The sequence below is a fragment of the Macaca mulatta genome, chromosome 3 (assembly GCF_049350105.2).
Source record: "Macaca mulatta isolate MMU2019108-1 chromosome 3, T2T-MMU8v2.0, whole genome shotgun sequence".
In the NCBI taxonomy this organism is placed as follows: domain Eukaryota; kingdom Metazoa; phylum Chordata; class Mammalia; order Primates; family Cercopithecidae; genus Macaca; species Macaca mulatta.
The window spans coordinates 6,007,824-6,026,251 of record NC_133408.1 but is presented as its reverse complement, the minus strand read 5'-3'; the positions used below and the strand labels follow the sequence as shown (position 1 = coordinate 6,026,251).

The window sequence follows — 18,428 nt, the reverse complement described above, 5'->3', positions numbered from 1 at the left end:
ATCACAGATCAGTCCAAGCCCAGGATGTCAGGCCTTCCTGGGGAAAGTGGCAGCCGTCCCACAGATGTGTGGAGTGTGTGTGTGACTATGCCTGTTCCCCAACAAGGACTATGGAATTCAGCTAGAAGAATAGAAAGGGGATTACAAAATACTGCCCCCCCCCAAAAAAAAAAAAAAACTAAAAACCAATCAAAATCAAAATAGGGAGAGAACAATGTACAATAATTTAAATAGTATGGTGCTAGAACCATATTTTATAAAAACATGAACAGAAAAGTAGAAAGTCCAGAAATAGACCTGGATATATATATTTGATACATGATAAACGCAGCATTTCAAATCAAATAGTGGACTATATCAGCTTGATTATCTATTAATGGTGTTGGGCTAATTAATATTTGGGAAAAAAATTAAAATACTGCTCTTACCTCATTATACCAAAATAGTTAAAGTTTAAAGTCAAACATTAAAAGGAAGCAATAAGCATCCCAGAAGAAAAGGTAGGTGAATAGTTCATAAGGCCTTTCTATCCCTCCTGCCAAAAGTGACATTTTTTGAAAGGAAAAGACTGATAAATTGGTAAGATTTAAAATGATGAGACTATGTAGAGTTGTAAACATTCTTGCATTCAGTTCTCCCAGAAGCCTACAGAGAACCATTACTCAGAATTCCAGAAATATCAAACAGAAACTTACATGCTGTTCTGCACATTCACAATAGCCAAAAGATGAGATGACTCAGTGTCATTGACGGACGGATGCAGAAAGCAATGTGGTCTGTACAAAAACGTGGAATACTTTCAGCCTTAGAAAGGCAAGGGCATTCCGACACATGCTACAACATGGATGAAGCTTGGGAACATTCTACTAAGTTAAAGAACCCAGTCATAAGAGGATGGATACTGTCTGATTCCACTTAGCTGAGGTCCCTGGAGTAGTAAGATTCATAGAGACAGAAAGAATGGTGGGTGCCAGGGGCTGGGAGAGAGAGAATGGGGAGGTAGTGTTTAATGGGGCCATTGTTTCAGTTTGGGAATATGAAAAGTTCTGAAGACAGTGGTGATGGTTGCATAATAGTGTGAACGTATTTAATGCCACTCAAGTGTACTCTTAAAGATGGTTAAATGGTCAATTTTATGTTGTATGTGTTTTACTACAATCTAGAAAAATTGACAGAGAAACTGAAGCTTAGGTATGACTATACTCTCACAAAAAGGCACAGAAACTCATGCTTCGCTGCTTCCTTTATCCTAAAATGTCCTATAAAATGTGGGAAACCCTGTAATAATACCCTGGGAGCACAAGTTTTGGATCGGGTGAGAAGATGCTTGACTTCCTTCCTCCAGGCAGCCCATGGTTTAAGTTTTTATCTTGGACAAGATATCTTGTGTCTCTTCTCCTCAGTGTTCTGCTACCCATTTATCTCAGGATGCTTCAATGTATTCGTATGAAGATATGTCTCTATCCATTATGATTACCTACACATATTACACATAGAAGGGGGTATGTGTTATATAAACGTGTCTATACATGCCTGTGTATTTTTGTGATGACCAAGTCTAGAGTCAAATACCATGATACACATTTATTATATCAGCTGGAAGGGCTTATTCCATATCATTGTTGAAATATCCTAGATTGCTAAAATTCAGTCATAATCCTATTCAATCCAATTCTGAGTATTTGTTGGGTACCAATTGCAAGACATTCCATCCAGTTGTAAACAACTGAAATTCACCTTGACTTTTCCCAACAGCAGAAGGCAGACATGCGTGTTCTGGCTACATCAAGGTGGAAAACATTCTTGTGTTCTCTTCTAGGGATCTGCTGGAGGAAGGCAAGGCCACGATTCCCTGCCTGGCAGAGAAACTTACCAGCGAGCTCATCACACACATCTGTGTAAGCACGGGCAGAGCTGTGGGTTCTCTGAAAAGAATACTACAAACACAGCTGAACCTTGCTGGCTGCTTAAACATCGCTGTACACACAGATCTTCTGAGGATCTTGTTAAGATGCAGATTCAGATTCTGTGGGTCTGGAGTGCGGGCTAGGATTCTGCATTTCCAGCAAGCTCCCAGACGATGCGGATACTGCTTTTCAGGGGACCACAGTCTGGGGGGATGCTGACAGACTATCTCAACTGGGCCAAAATAAAAATTAAAATCTTATGCACAAGCTACTAACTCTTCCTTTCCCATTGACAACCACTATTATAATGTCTTAGTCATTCTAACGAACGTATTTTTTAACTTCTAAAAGCTTTGTAAAAGCTCTGTGGTTCTTTTTAAAAATCTGCCTGAATGTAGTCTCTTCCTTTTTCAAATTTTCTTTTTCTTTTTTTTTTTTTTTTTGAGACAGAGTCTCTCTCTCTATTGCCCAGGCTGGAGTGCGGTGGCGTGATCTTGGCTCACTGCAACCTCTGCCTCCTGGGTTCAAGCCATTCTCATACCTCGGCCTTCTGAGTAGCTGGGATTACAGGTGCACACCACCATGCCCAGCTAATTTTTGTATTTTTAGTAGAGTCAGGGTTTCGCCATGTTGGCCAGGCTGGCCTTTTTCAAATTTTCAACTCAGCACCAGAGTGCAAGGTCTTCCCCGTGGTCCCCAGGAATGTGGGTGCAGAATGGGTTTGTTTTCCAGCTGACTGTGATGAGTGCAGAGCTCTTTGGGGTCCCATTGTATGCAGAAAAGGGATGGTTCCTTATTAGATTCCCCACCTCAAGCAAGCCCATGGGTTTTTTTTTTTTTGCCATTGTACCAAGTCAGGCTCGTAGGTTTACGTTTGAGTTTTCTTACCTAGACAGATGCCCTTGCGGCTGAGATAGGCTCCATTGCTGCCTCCTTCTTGAGCCCCTCCTTGGCCACTGTTACTGGGGCTGGCATCTGAGTACCCCTCACTAGCTTGTCAGCCCACCGATACATTTTAAAGGTACGGCTTTCACATGTCAGCCGGCATTGTTAGATGTTTGCTATGGAAGTGTGAGCCAGCACATGGTGCCAACCGTATTGTTAAAAACATAAGTCTCTGATCACTTTTTATTGATTGCAAACAACATAAAAGTTGTTGAATCTCCAATTGCTCCAAATGCCACTTCTTCAGAACCTACTAAACAAGTGGATCTCCCCAGTCTCCCTCCAGAGAGTTTACCTAATTCGACGACAGGAGGAACTGCCCCTGGGTCGCTCTACCAGGGCCCGGCACCCATGCACAGTGGGTGCCTCAGTGCTGCTCATGAGGCTGCTGCCGCAGGAGTCGGGAAGGGGGAAGACCTGGGCAGGAAACAGTGCCCCTAGCGTGTGTCCCCCTGCCCCCCAGGTCTGGAAAAGCTTCCTTTTAGAGGAAGCCAGGAAGTCAAATGGCCCACACAGCTCCTATGTAGAGGGAGGCCCGGGACCTCCTTTTCATTCCCTGTTCATCTTTATCAATTCCCATTATTTTCTCTCCGTTTTCCTCAGAAATCTCTGCCGCTGTTAGAAAATCAAATCAAGGAGAGTCACCAGGGAATAACAGAGGAGCTACAAAAGTATGGTGTCGACATACCGGAAGATGAAAATGAAAAAATGTTCTTTCTGATAGACGTGAGTGTTGCCAGCTACATGGAGCTGGAGAAGCACATGTCATGGTCAGAAAAGGGGCCCTGGGCCTCACGCACTTCCTTCTTCACTCCCCCGAGGCTGATCCAAAGACATCTGGCCCGTCGCACTCAAAGAGTGGACAGGGCTGAGGGAGGCAGGGCAGGGAGTGCGGGTGTGCGGGGGGAGTCAGCAGTGAGGGATGCTCAGGCTGCATTGTGACCGCTCTGTCATGATCATTGCCCAGATCCTTAAGGCAGTAAGGGGTGGGATAGGATTTTCTGGTGCCAAAACCTCTGCTTTCCTCTGATCCACAGTGTCCCATAAGGAAGCAAAGAATGACTCCCTACCCTCCACATAGGCACGGCCTCCAAACGACCTTGACCTTGGATTTGAAGTCTATCCGCTTATACTGATGTTTTTCTTCTTGACAGAAAATTAATGCCTTTAATCAGGACATCACTGCTCTCATACAAGGGGAGGAAACTGTAGGGGAAGATGACAGCCGACTGTTTACCAGACTCCGACGTGAGTTCCACAAATGGGGTATAATAATTGAAAACAATTTGCAAGAAGGTGAGTGTCTTAGTCCCTTCTTTGAGCTGCTACAACCAAATACCTGAGACTGGGTCATTTATAAACAGTAGAAACTTATTGCTCATTGTTCTGGAGGCAAGAAATCCATTCTTAAGGAATCAGGAAATTTGGTGTCTGGTGAGAGCTTATTCCCTGCTTCAAAGATGGCACCTTCTAGCTGTGTCCTCTCATGGGATAAGGGACGAACAAGCTTCCTCAGACCTCTTTTTTACAGAGATACCAGAGGCATACCTCAGAGAGATTGTGGGTTCAGTTCCAGACAAAACAAATATTGCAATAATGCAAGTCACATAAACTTCTTGGTTTCTGGTGCATAAACAGTTCGTTTATGCCATACTGTAGTCTACTAAGTGTGTAATAACATTAGGCCTAAAAAGTATGTACGGACCTTAGTTTAAAACACCTTATTGCTAAAAAATTGCTGATACAGAAACAAAAAGTAGCATGTGCTACCGGAAAAAATGGTGCTGATTTGCTTGACATGGGGTTGCCACCAACCTTCAATTGCAAAAATTACAGTATCTGAAGTGCCTGGAATCCCATTCATGAGGGCAGAGTGCTCATAACCCAATCCTTCCTAAAGATCTCCTCTGTTGATACCATTACACTGAGGATTGAGTTTCAACATAGGAATTTTTAGGGGACACTAACATGTAGACCATAGCCATGAGTCAATAGCGTGGTGAGCCTGGTATGTTGGCTTAAGACAGGAGAGTGGGGCAGTTGGGGAGGATGGTCAGGATAAGGAGCTGATGACAGCTAAAGCCACATTTGCTCTCTTCTATATCACTGAACCCAAATGACCATCCGCTGATGAATCGATAAACTAACTGGCATGTGTCTGTGTGTAGCAGTTGGCTCTGGCTGCCATAACACAGTCCCACAGACTTAGTGGGGGCTTAAACAGTAGAAATTTATTTTCTTACAATTCTGAAGGCTGGAAGTCCAAGATCAAATTGCTGGTGGAGTTGGTCCCTTCTAAGGCCTCTCTCCTTGCCTTGCACATGGCGTCTTCTCGCTAGGTCCTCATGTGGTTTTCCCTCTGTGTGTGTCTGTGTCCTCATCTTCTCCTACAAGGACACTAGGCACATGGGATGAGGGCCTACCCTAGTGACCTGATTTCAATTTAATTACCTCTTTGCCTGTCTCCAAACACAGTAAGATTCTGAGTTCCTGAGGGTTAGGACTTCAGCATAGGAATTTGAAGAGGTCACAACTCAAACTCAGCCCATAACACCAAGCCCTGGAATATTTCCAGCCACAGACAGGCACAGAGCGCTGGTCCACAGCACCCCATGGATGAACCTTGAAAACATCATGCTGAGTGAAAGAAGCCAGCCACAAAGGCCACATATCATATTCTATGATTCCATTGATAGAAAATGGCTAGAGTGGGCAAACCCAGACAGGCATAAAGCAGAATAGTGGCTGCCAGGGGCTGGGGAGGGAAAAGTGGGAAGTGGTCATTGATGGGTGATGGGTGTGGGGTTTGGGAGTTATGTCTGGGGATGGTTGCACAACTTTGTGAATATACTAAAATTCACTCACACATACACTTTCTTTTTCTTTTTCTTTTTCTTTGGAGACAGGGTCTTGCTGTGTCACCCAGGCTGGGGTGCAGTGGCTCAGTCTCGGCTCACTGCACCCTCTGCCTCCCGGGTTCAAGTGATTCTCCTGCTTCAGCCTCCGCCTCCCTAGTAGCTGGGATTACAGGCACCTGCCACCACACCTGGCTAATTTTTGTATTTTTAGTAGAGATGGGGTTTCACCATGTTGGCCAGGCTGGTCTTGACCTCCTGACCACAAGTGATCCACCAGCCTCAGCCTCCCAAAGTGCCGGGATTATGGGCGTGAGCCACCGCACCTGGCCTGAACCATATACTTTCAATCGAGTGAATTTTATACTATGTAAATGATATCTCAGTAAGAAAAATCCTTATGGGAAAGTATTTCCTGACTGAAAAAGGGTACTAGATTACCATTCAAAAAGGAACTCACACCCTCTGAACTTCTGATGGGGCTAACTCTCTCTATGTGGACTGTTGGGAGTACAAACAATTCCAAAAGTTTAAAGAAAAATGCAGCATCTTACACAGTGAACAGTGCTACTGTATCACATTCACACAAGTTGATATACCTGGTTTACTCTGTTATCCCATTTGACTTGTAAACACTTTCTACACACGAATATATGACATGTTGTTAATTCCAGAAAGTGTTCATGCTCATTTCTAATGGGCATACAGTTGAGGGCAAGGAATGTGTTATGGTACAATTTCTTTGGTAAAACTAAAATTAGGTTCACAACAGTTCATACTCGAGTAAGTTTTTAAGAAGGGGTCTTGGCCAGGCACAGTGGCTCACGCCTGTAATCCCAACACTTTGGGAGGCTGACACGGGTGGATCACGAGGTTAGGAGATCCAGACCATCCTGGCTAACATAGTGAAACCCTGTCTCTACTAAAAATACAAAAAAATTAGCCGGGCGTGGTGGCGGGCACCTGTAGTCCCAGCTACTTGGGAGGCTAAGGCAGGAGAATGACGTGAACCCAGGAGGTGGAGCTTGCAGTGAGCCGAGTTTGCGCCACTGCACTCCAGCCTGGGTGACAGAGCAAGACTCCGTCTCAAAAAAAAAAAAAAAAAGAGGGGGTCTTACTCAAAGTTTCTGCATGTGCAGGTTCCTGGCATCGTACCTGACTCTGCACTCCCCTTCCTGAGGTGACTAAGGAAAATTATCTTGAGATCTGGCTTTTCTGTGTGTGTGTGCAATCTCTGAATATTTTTAGTTTACCAGTTAGATTTGATTTGATATCACTTTTTCTTGCCATTTATATTTTCAGAAAATCTAGAATGGTATTGTGTTTAGAAAAATGTGCAAGATTATTTTTGTGAGATAATTTGGTGTTATTTTTTTCCTGCTATAGGCCATAAAATTACGAGTAGAAAAATGCAGAAATTTGAAAATCAGTATCGTGGTAGAGAGCTGCCAGGCTTTGTGAATTACAGGACATTTGAGACAATCGTAAAACAGCAAATCAAGGCACTGGAAGAGCCAGCTGTGAATATGCTACACACTGTGACGGGTGAGTGCTCAGTTTCACTTCTGGGCATTGATTTCTAAAGAAGGGAAAGGTTCGAACCAAAGCCAGCACCAGACTTCAGCACTTTCCTCCTGGGGTGCATCCCACACCACCAAGCAAACCTCTAATTCTGCAGGTGTCAAGTTGGTGTTCAACAATTCAATTCAATTCTGACACTGCCCTGAGTCTGTGTGGATCCCATAGCTTAAAGGGCTCAGTCCCACAAGACCGGCCCCAACTGCAGACGCCAGTCACAAGCCCCAGACCTCCCATTCTTCTGATGGACTGTTTATAAATCAAGGTTCTTGCCACCCGTTCCTCAGGTCAGCCAAGAGCTCTGGAACACACTTCACTAACATTTACGGGTCTATTAGAAAGGATTTGATAAGGGGCACAAATGAAGCTGTTGGAGAGGCACATAATACGGGCCTGAATACAGAAGCTTCTGTCCCCACGGGGTTGGGGGCACCACCCTCATGGCACAGGGATGTGTGGTCATCAGCCAGGGAGCTCTTAGAACCTCACTGCTGAGGAGGGTTCATGGAGGCTTCATCGCGGAGGCATGATGGATGATTGACTCAATCTCCAGGCCCTCCCTCCTCGGTGGAGCTGGAAGTTCTAAGTTTCCAGTCAAGGCTTGGTCTTTCTAGTGCCCGGCCCCAATCCTGAAGCTATGTAGGGGCCCACCGGGCATCATCTCTTAAAAACACAAGATACTCTTAACAGGCTAGACATTCCAAGAGATGTAGGGGCTTCTGTGTTAGGAACTGGTGACAAAGACAAAATATTTCTATTTTTCCTATCACACCACACCTCCACCCTGTTCACTGCTATGCTGGCTTCACGCTCAAAATTCACACTCAAAATCGGCCGTTTATTTGAAATCTCCAAGGAGTAAAGCCAGTGGTTAAATAACTGCACATGTAGACGTGTTTGGAGCATTTTAGAGTGCTGTAAGAATCTAGGTGTGTCACAGATAGGTAGGAAACTATATCCCACTGTGGATCCACTCCCTTCTTGAAATGCTTTGCTTTCTTGGTTTTCCAGACATTATTGAATCTCTTTTCTTCATCCTCTCCTTGACTGACAGCATCATTACTCACATTTCAGCTGTCTCATCTTAGGAATAATTAATAATCACTCATGGATCCATGAACTAAGGAGCTGGAGATAGCTTCAGAACAGCTCATTCAGGGGTGTATTTCCAGTAAAATTGACCTTTTAGCCTTAATAATCATATACCAAAACTTGCAATCATTTTTGCAAGTTTTGGTCCATTGTAGACTCTTACACCAGAGGAAAGTTTGTAATACTTAGAGCCTTATAGTCATAAAAATCAATATAGATATACCTACTTCTTTTTCAGAAATATATGACATGGAGATCCATAAGAGGTTTTCAATCATAAAGATACTATATGTTGTATTACAATAAAATTCTGTGAGGAAGTAGAATAGAAATGAGTTTCAAAAATAAAAAATATAAATTTTTAAATCTAAAAGCTTTTTCTTGTTTTTTTTCAAATGGATAAATTATATCAATGGAATTTGAATGTCTACATTAAGAGTGATTTGACTTATATTGAGTTGTATCATAAAATATTAATATATATAACTTAACAGAAATTATATTATTTGCAACTGTTTAGGATAAAAAGTTAAATATCAAATAAATGTATGCCAGGGGTCATTGGCTTTTAAGATTCTTCCAGCAAGTTATTAAGTAAAAAGAGCCCGCCTTCCTTTTTCATGGTAAAGAGAAGAAGGAAGGGGGGAGAGGGGAAACTTGACTTCATATCATTTGATCCTCATATTTTTTTTGCATCTTAGGAAGAGAACAAATGATCCTACCAATATTGAACTGTGTTTCTCTCTTTGATTAGATATGGTCCGGCTTGCTTTCACAGATGTTTCAATGAAAAATTTTGAAGAACTTTTTAACCTCCACAGAACCGCCAAGGTAAAACCAACCATGTGTTATTTTTTTTTTTTAAAAAACACTAAGCTTGACACTAGAAAACAGATTTCTTGGTGAGGATTATTTCAATTTTATTGTATACATTTAGAGCAGCAAATAACATCACTCACCAGTGCTTCTTCTGGTGTTACTGGTGATGTCTGCTTGAAAGCAATAAAGGAGAGAGTGCTTAAACACATAGAGCAAGAGATCCACAGTTAGTGGAGAAGATTATCACATCTAAAGGCAATGGCTCCAAATCCAGAAACTCATTGAGGAAGCTACATATAAAAATCGAATCTTTCTGGCCCAAGTGGGCACGATGAGCCTGTAATCCCAGCATTTTGGGATGCTGAGGCCTGTAGACGACTTAAAGCCAGGAGTTTGAGACCAGCCTGGCCAACATGGCAAAACCCCATCTCTACTAAAAATACAAAAAAGTAGCTGAGCGCATGGTGGTACCTGCCTGTAGTCCCAACTACTTGGGAGGCTGACACTTGAGAATCGATTGCAGTGAGCTGAGATTGCACCACTGCACTGCAGCCTAGGTGACGGAGCGAGACTCTGTCTCAAAACTTTCCAGAATGAAGAAAAAGCCTACAGGAAATGAGTCTGGGGGACAGACTGGGCCAAGAGACCACACTTAGCCACTCTTAGAAACAGGCATCCCCAGCACAGATGAGGAGCCTGGCCCCATCATTCACCAGCTGGGTGAGGCCTTGGAATGTGCCACTTCCAGCCTGTGCCCCGACTCCTCATTCATAAAATGAAGCTAATAAGGCTTTCCCCAGAAGATCGAGATGGATGTGCAGGAAGATGTTTAGGATGCACCTGCCACCGTGCACTGTGACTCTCATCAAGGCCTGGAAGGTCCAGGAGTGAAGTTTCTCCTCCTCAGGTTTTGACAACCAGTTTCTCTAAACCCCAGGAACATACAACAGAATTTGTCTGACTTAAACTTGGCTCCCCTGCTCATCCCTGTGGATTATCAGATATGACAATCCTCACCATCAGATATAAAAGCTGCTAAAAGAGAAAGGAAAGAAGCCAAGTTATAGTACCTGAAAGCAAAGCTCATGCAGGTCCCCAGGCCCCGGGATGGGGGTCTGGCCCATCTGTGGCTCAAGCCTCGTGGGAAGCTCTGATCCTCAGCCAGGGCTAGAAACCCACCTTAGATACACCAGGGCATGGCCCAGAGGGCTGTTCCCAGGAAACGTGCTGTTTCACTCACGTCAGGTAACCTGGTATTTACCGACTTGAAACCGAGTAGTGTGTGTGTGTTTTTTTTTTTCAATTGTAGTCCAAAATCGAAGACATTAGAACAGAACAAGAGAGAGAAGGCGAGAAGCTGATCCGCCTCCACTTCCAGATGGAGCAGATTGTCTACTGCCAGGACCAGGTGTACAGGGGTGCATTGCAGAAGGTCAGAGAGAAGGAGCTGGAAGAAGAAAAGAAGAAGAAATCCTGGGATATAGGGACTTTCCAGCCCTCCTCGACAGAATCTTCCATGGAGGAGATCTTTCAGCACCTGATGGCCTATCACCAGGTACGTCTTCGCGTGGTTCAGGATGGCAGCTTCCGTTCTTTCCTTTTCTTCTAAGCGCCTGTCTCTTTTGTCTTGCTCTCTCTGTAGGTGACATTGGTCAGCTCTGTCATTCACCTCCTTGTTAGCCTCCTGCCTTAGTTCATTTTCATGCCGCTGATAAAGACATACCCAAGACTGGGCAATTTTCAAAAGAGAGAGGTTTAATGGACTTACAGTTTCACGTGGCTGGGGAGGCCATCCACCATCATGGCAGAAAGCAAAAGGCACTTCTTACCTGGCAGTGGTGGCAAGAAAGAGGAGAGCCAAGTGAAAGGGGTTTCCGCTATCAAACCATCAGATCTCGTGAGACTTATTCACTCCCACGAGAACAGCATGGGATAAACTGCCCCCATGATTCAATTATCTCCCACTGGGTCGTTCCCACATGTGGGAATTATGGGAGTACAATTCAAGATGAGATTTGGGTGGGGCCACAGCCAAACCATATCGCCTCCATAGAAGCAGCTCAACCTCAGACCGAGAGGTGGTGACTTAGAGCCACTGACGTCTGGTTTTGATGGCTGTCTAGCTCTGGCCAAGTTACTTAACCTCTCTGAGCCCCAGCTTTCTTTGTAAAATGGTGTCTTCTCATAGATTGTAGTGGATATTCCAGGAGACAAGTATGGATGATGTTAATTGCTTACTAATGGAAAAACCAAACTCTGTTAAAATATTTGAAAGAGGTTTATTCTGAGCCAAATATGAGGGGCCATGGCTCTGGGAATAGTCTCGGGAGGTCCTGAGGAAGTGTGCCTGAGGCTGTCAGGATGCAGTTTGATTTTATACATTTTAGGGAGGCAGGAATTGTAGGTAAAATCATAAATACATGGGAGATGTACTTGTCCTCCCTAAAGAGGCAGGACACCTTGAAGGAGGGGGAGCTTACCAGTCATAGGTGGGTTCAGAGATTTTCCAGTTGGCAATTGCTTGAAAGAGTTAAGCTTTGTCTACAGACTTGACATCAATAGAAAGAAATACCTGAGTTAAGGGCAGTGTTAGAGGCCAAAGGTATGTAGATGAAGACTGGGTAGCAGCCTTCAGAGAGAATAAATGGTAAATGTTTCTTTTCAGGCCTTAGAGGCAGCAGGTTCTCTGTTAATCTCCTAGATTCAGGGAAGGCCTAGAAGGGGAGAGGTCTGGCTGCATTAATGGAGATTCTTTACGGTGCAAATTCCCCCCCGACAAAACGTGGCAGGGCCATTTCGATCTGTTGGTCCTGTAACAGCCGTTTCAAAATATGTCCAAAAAATGTATTTTTAGGTAAAATATTTGTATTCCTTTAGGGTCTGCTATCTGTCTTGTGATGCTATACCAGAGTCGGGTTGAAAAGTAAGCCACATTATACCAAGTTCATGAAAGCCCATCCAAGGAGATTTTATGGTTTGTTGGGCATGTGTGACTTAACCCCTGCCTCGCATGACTTTATAATCTGGTATCTTACTGCTACAGAGTCTTGTTTGCCAGTCTTAATTTCAACCTAAACTCCAAAAGGGGCCTGGCTTCTCTTCCTGTTATGGCCAGGAATGCAGATTTTCAGGTTTCTCTGGGGTCCACTTGGCCAAGAAGGGGGTCTGTTGAGTTGACTGGAAGGCATAGGATTTTATTTTTGGTTAACAAGTTCCTTAGTGCAGCATTGGAATGCAGTGGTAGGCAGACTAAATGGAAGCTATCTCATAGACACATGCTTTGGGTGATACTGCACGATTCAGATAACCTGAAGTACCATCTAATTCATCCTGGGGAAGGAGGCAGTGAACACAGGCACAACTCAGGTAGAGCCCTTGGGATGTGTAAACACCTGAGGAGGTAAAGCAAATTGTAATCTCTTGGTTTATCACATGTCCCCATTGCCTCACTATTTGGATGCTTTAAAGCAGTGCCTTCACCCAGCACAGGGGTCTCCGGGGAACCTTGTGGAAATGCAGATGCTAATTGCAGATCAGGATGAGGCGGAGATTCTGCATTTTTTTTTTTTTTTTTGAAACTGAGTCTCTGTCGCCCAGGTTGGAGTGCAGTGGCACAATCTCAGCTCACTGCAACCTCTGCCTCCTGGGTTCAAGCAATTCACCTGCCTCAGCCTCCCAAGTAGCTGGGATTAAAGGCACCTGCCACCATGCCTGGCTTTTTTTTGTATTTTTAGTAGACAGGGTTTCACCGTGTTGGCCAGGCTGGTCTTGAACTCTTGACCTCAAGTGACCTGCCTGCCTCAGCCTCCCAAAGTGCCAGGATTAGAGGCGTGAGCCACCGCGCTTGACCTCTGCATTTCTAACAGGCTCTCAGGGGTCCCCATACTACTGGATGGAGACTGCACTTTGAGCAGCAAGGCTCTAAACCAAGGGTCAACTTCTGTTCCTCCAGACACTGGGAGCTGCATGCACGTGAGTGAAGCCAGTTAAGGGGAAGACAGGCATGCACATCGGCTTCTCCTGCAACCAAGCTCACACCTGTCTGCCGCTTACACTGCCTCCTAGAATGAATAGTTACCTTGAGAGTAGGTGAGGCATATACGTTCACAGAATCCAAACAATAGGATGAGTGACAATGGCAAAGAAGTCTCGGAGCCAAGCAGCTTCCTGGAATAGAAGCAGCCCTTCTCCAGGTTCATTTCTGTCCTCCCAGGGCGACTCATGCATTCCAAAGCTCCCATGCATATACATTTTGTAATGGTTTTTACACAAAGATTAGCAGAGGAGGAGACGTGCTGCTCTGCACCCTGCCTCTTTTGCTGTACCGGGGAGATTGTTCTGCCTCAGTTCTGATGGGGCTGCCTTGTTCTTTTCAATGGCTGCTGAGTATCCCACTGTATGGTTGTGGTGTATTGAGCCAGCTCTTTAAGCGAACGGTTTGTTTGCGTCTTTTGCTAATGCAGGCGTGTTGCTGTGAGTAGGTTTTTGTATATCATGTATGTGGAAGCATCGACTCCCAGAAATGAGATTCCTGTTATATTAGGATTGTGCAGGGAAATAGAACCACGGATATATGTATGTAAAGAAATATATTTCGGCCAGTCATGGTGGCACACGCCTGTAATCCCAGCACTTTGGGAGGTTGATGTGGGTGGATCTCTTGAGGCCAGGAGTTTGAGACCAGCCTGGCCAACACAGTGAAACCTGGTCTTTTCTAAAACTACAAAAAAATCAGCTGGGCGTGGTGGCCCATGCCTGTAGTCCCAGCTACTTGGAAAGCTGAGACACGAGAATTGCTTGAACCTGGGAGGCAGAGGTTGCAGTGAGCCAGGATCACGCCACTGCACTCCAGCCTGGGTGACAGAGCGAGACTCAATCTCAAAAACAACAAAAAAGGGAAAGAAATATATATATTTCAAGGAATTGGCTTCTACCATTTTGGGGCCTGGCAAGTCCAAAATCCCAGGGCATGCCAGCAGGGAGGGCAGACCAGAAATTGCAGCAGGAGCTAAGGCTTGAGTCTACAGGCAGAATTTCTTCTTTTTAGGGAAACCTCATTTTTCTTAAGACCCTCAACTGATTGGATGAGGCCCATCCGCATCCTCGAGAATGGCCTCCTTCACTTACAGGGGGTTACACGTTACCCACATCTACAGAATACCTCCGCAGCAATACCTAGATTCGTGTTTGATGGAATCACTGAGGACTCGAGCCTAGCCAAGTTGACACATGAAACAGAGCATCACAGCTGGGGAAAGGATGGCTTGTTTGAGACTGATAAAGATTACCCAGAGAAGGCCTGCTTCCATCCACACTGGCCAGTTTAGTCTGCACTAAAGTTGCTGGGGTTTTTTTTGTTTTTTTTTTTTGTTTTGTTTGTTTTTGTTTTTTGGTGACAGAGTCTCACTCTGTCGCCCAGGCTGGAGTGCAGTGGCTCAATCTTGGCTCACTGCAACCTCTGCCTCCTGAGATCAAGTGATTCTCCTGCCTCAGCCTCCTGAGTAGCTGGGACTACAGGCGCATGCCACCACACTCGGCTAATTTTTGTTTCTTTTTTAGTAGAGACAGGGTTTCACCATATTGGCCAGGCTGGTCTTGAACTCCTGACCTTGTGATCCATCTGCCTCGGCCTACCAAAGTGCTGGGGTTTCAGGTGTGAGCCACTGTGCCCGGCCTCGTTGGGGTTTTTTGACAGCCTAATAGATGAAAATGACGTCTCATTATAATTTTAATTGGCATCCTCTTATGACGATGAGGTGGTGCATCTTTCTGTGTGTTGAGAGTCATTTCTATTTCTTGCTCAGCAAACAGTTCATCCAGGAGGAGTGTCTCGGCATGGCGAGATAGTAGACATCTGCGATTTCTGATGCAGACGCTCTGCATTTTGTCATCTGCTTTGTCATTTTTGTCTATGGTGGTTTTAGACTATGCTCAAGTTTTCTAGAGCAGAAAATTTGAGTGGGATTTGGGCCTCAGTGGTTTTTGTCATACTTTAAAAGGACTTTGTCTCCCCAAGATGATAAATGAGGTAGATGATATTTTCTTTAATTTCTTATTTTAACTGTTACATGATACCTTTGGTCCATTTGGAGTTCTTTGATGTCAAGAATGAGGCAGGATCCAGATGGCAGCAGAGGTCCCAGTCCCGTCCTGGGAGGGTCGTCTAGTTCCCGCTGGTCCGCTCTGGCACTCGCTTCCTCTCTGCATTAGGTACTGTCTGCACCCTGTCTTCAGCCCTGTTTTCCTTCTTTTCATCCGTCAGTGTCACCCAGGTCACACTGGTACATCCCTATCCCATGTTTCACCATCTAGTGCAGCCAGCACCCCCACATCACCCTCACTTTTTCTTTCATTAAATTGTGCAGAAATATTCATCATGTCTATTTTATCATCTTAACCATTTTGGGGTACATAGTTCAGTGGCATTAAGTACATTCATATCGTGCCAGCATCACCAGCAGCCACCTCCAGGACCCTATCACCTTCCCACACTGAAACTCTGTCCTCATTAAACACATTCCCCATTCCCTGTCCCCGAGTCCCTGACAGCTACCATCCTACTGTCTATCTCTGTGAATTCAACTAACCTAAGTACCTCATAGGAGTTGTGACTGGCTTATTTCATGTAGCATGATGTCCTCATCCAGGTGGTAGCAAGTGTCAGAGGTTCACGCCTATTTATTTATTATGAGACAGAGTCTCGCTCTGTCCCCCAGGCTAGAGTGCAATGGCATGATCTCAGTTCACTGCAGCCTCCCCCTGCCTGGGTTCAAACAATTCTCCTGCCTCAGCCTCCCGAGTAGCTGAGATTACAGGTGTGTGCCACCACGCCTGGCTAATTTTTGTATTTTTAGTAGAGACAGGGTTTCACCATATTGGCCAGGCTGTTCTGGAATTCCTGACTTCAAGTGATCCGCCCACCTAGGCCTTCCAAAGTGTGGTGGTGTTTTTAGAGACAGGGTCTCGCTGTTATTGCCCAGGCTCGAGTGCAGTGGTGTGATCCTAGGTCGCTGCTACCTCAGTCTCCCAGGCTCAAGCCATCCTCCCACCTCCACCGCCCAAGTAGCTGGGACCATAGCCATGCACCACCACACCCGGGTGATTTTTAAATTTTTCGTAGAGACGGGGTGTCCCTGTGTTGCTCAGGTTGGTCTTGAACTCCTGGGCTCAAGCAGTCCTCCCACCTCGGCCTCCCGAAGTGCTGGGATCACAGGTGCACTCCTTTTGAATAAAGGCAGAATACTGTTCTGCTGATAGACACACCACATTATTTTTACCCATTTCTTGTATCGTGGATACTTGACCTGTTTTACCTTTTGGCTGTTATAAATAGTGCTACTAAGAACATGGGTGTCCAGTTCTCTGGGTTCCCACTTGTTTTTACGTAGAGATGTTCTGCCTCTTTGTGTTTGTTCAGTTTAATATGAATTTCAGAATTAGTGTATCCAGTTTCTCATGAACGAGGAGAACTGCTGCTGTATGTACTGGGATTGCATTCACTGCATAGCCCTCCGTAGGGAGCGCTGACATTGTGCTGACATCGTGTCTTTTTCCAAGAACATCTTGAGCCTTTCCGGTTTTTTATTGATTTTGTTTTGTTTTGTTTTGTTTGAGACAGAGTCTCGCTCTATCGCCCAGGCTGGAGTGCAGTGGCTCGATCTCGGCTCACTGCAACTTCCATCTCCCAGGTTCCAGTGATTCTCCAGCCTCAGCCTCCTAAGTAGCTGGGACTACACGTGTACACCACCATGCCCTGCTTAAGTTTTGTTGTTGTTGTGGTTGTTGTTGTTTTATTGTAGAGACAGTGTTTCACCGTGTTGGCAAGGCTGATCTCTGTCTCCCAGGATGGAGGGCAGTGGCGCAATCTCGGCTCACTGCAAGCTCCGCCTCACCGGTTCACGCCATTCTCCTGCCTCAGCCTGCTGAGTAGCTGGGACTACAGGCGCCTGCCACCACGCCCAGCTAATGTTTTTGTATTTTTAGTAGAGACGGGGTTTCACTGTGTTAGCCAGGATGGTCTCGATCTCCTGACCTTGTGATCCATCTGCCTCAGCCTCCCAAGTCTTTCTGTTTTTAAGGTCTCCTTTTGCCGGGGCCTCAGGAATATTTTAAAGTTTTCTTTGTATAAGGTGCACATCTCTGAGGTTTATGCCTACATGTTCTCATTGTTGTGTACTGTCAAGCGGCTTTTCTCCCTCTGTGTCTCCTGTTCGTTGGTGTTAGATGTGATTTTGGTATATGAGCTTTAGATGTATCAATGCCATACCTCACACCCGTCCTGACTCTTACTGTTTGTAGCAGTTTTGCAGCTGATTCTCCTCGGTTCTCCTGGTGAGTACTCACACTGTCTGCCCCTGTCTGGGGCTCCAGCATTGCCCTGAATGCCTGCCTTCAGCCTGGTGCCGTCTCCTTTCCCCCATTTCCAGGTGGTGACCGCCCCGCCTCTCGGTCACTCTGGTCACAGAACATGGATCGGGAGTTCCGCCTCAGTCTCACCAGTACGAAGTGCTTATTACATGCCTGGCATCTTTCTAAACTTGCATCTTTCTAAAATTTCATCTTTTAACTCCTTTAATACTTTTAACCACCCCATGAGACCAGTGCCTCACATTAGCCCTGTTTTATAGAGAAGATACCAGAACCTTGCTGAGGGACCAGTACACTGCAACTTCCTGAGATCCACCCATCCTGGGAAAGAAGAAAGTTTTGCTAATAGGTGGGACTTTGGGGAGGGAGAAAGGAAGTGGTAGAAACTGTCTACATGCAGGTAACTCAGGCAGCTCCATTCCGTGGCATTTGAAAGCCCAATGTTTTTTTCTACTGAGTCACTTGAGTGTTGATTAAAAATAAGCAGCAGCCTTCAAATCTCTTTGGCAGGCTTGTAAATAATTTGGAAATGCAGTTTTTTTTTTCTTTCTTTTTTAAATTTTTTTGAGATAGAGTCTTGCTCTGTCGCCCAGACTGGAGTGCAGTGGCGCAATCTTGGCCTCCGGGGTTCAAGTGATTCTCCTGCCTCAGCCTCCCGAGTAGCTGGAACTACAGGCGCGTGCCACCACACCTGGCTAGTTTTTGTATTTTTAATAGAGAGGCGGTTTCACCACATTGACCAGGCTGGTCTGGAAATGCAGTTTTTGCACTGTCTGCCTGCTTACCTTTATAGAGCATATTTTGCCCCCTTCCATCAGAGGTACCCATTTAATGGTCAGGAAAAGCTGGTGGGAATATGACTCAT

At 45.2% G+C, this 18,428-nt stretch overlaps 1 protein-coding gene across 11 annotated transcripts in view; it reads left to right on the top strand.

The window, feature by feature from the left end:
- The window catches only part of MX1 (MX dynamin like GTPase 1), a 37,980-nt gene that overhangs the window by 18,653 nt on the left and 899 nt on the right, over positions 1-18,428 (top strand). For all 11 annotated transcript variants that reach the window (XM_077995179.1, XM_077995183.1, XM_077995175.1 and 8 more), the window contains 6 exon segments: positions 1,820-1,898; positions 3,456-3,578; positions 4,007-4,148; positions 7,094-7,252; positions 9,132-9,208; positions 10,506-10,751. In XM_077995179.1, the coding sequence (XP_077851305.1) occupies positions 1,820-1,898; positions 3,456-3,578; positions 4,007-4,148; positions 7,094-7,252; positions 9,132-9,208; positions 10,506-10,751 (826 nt within the window).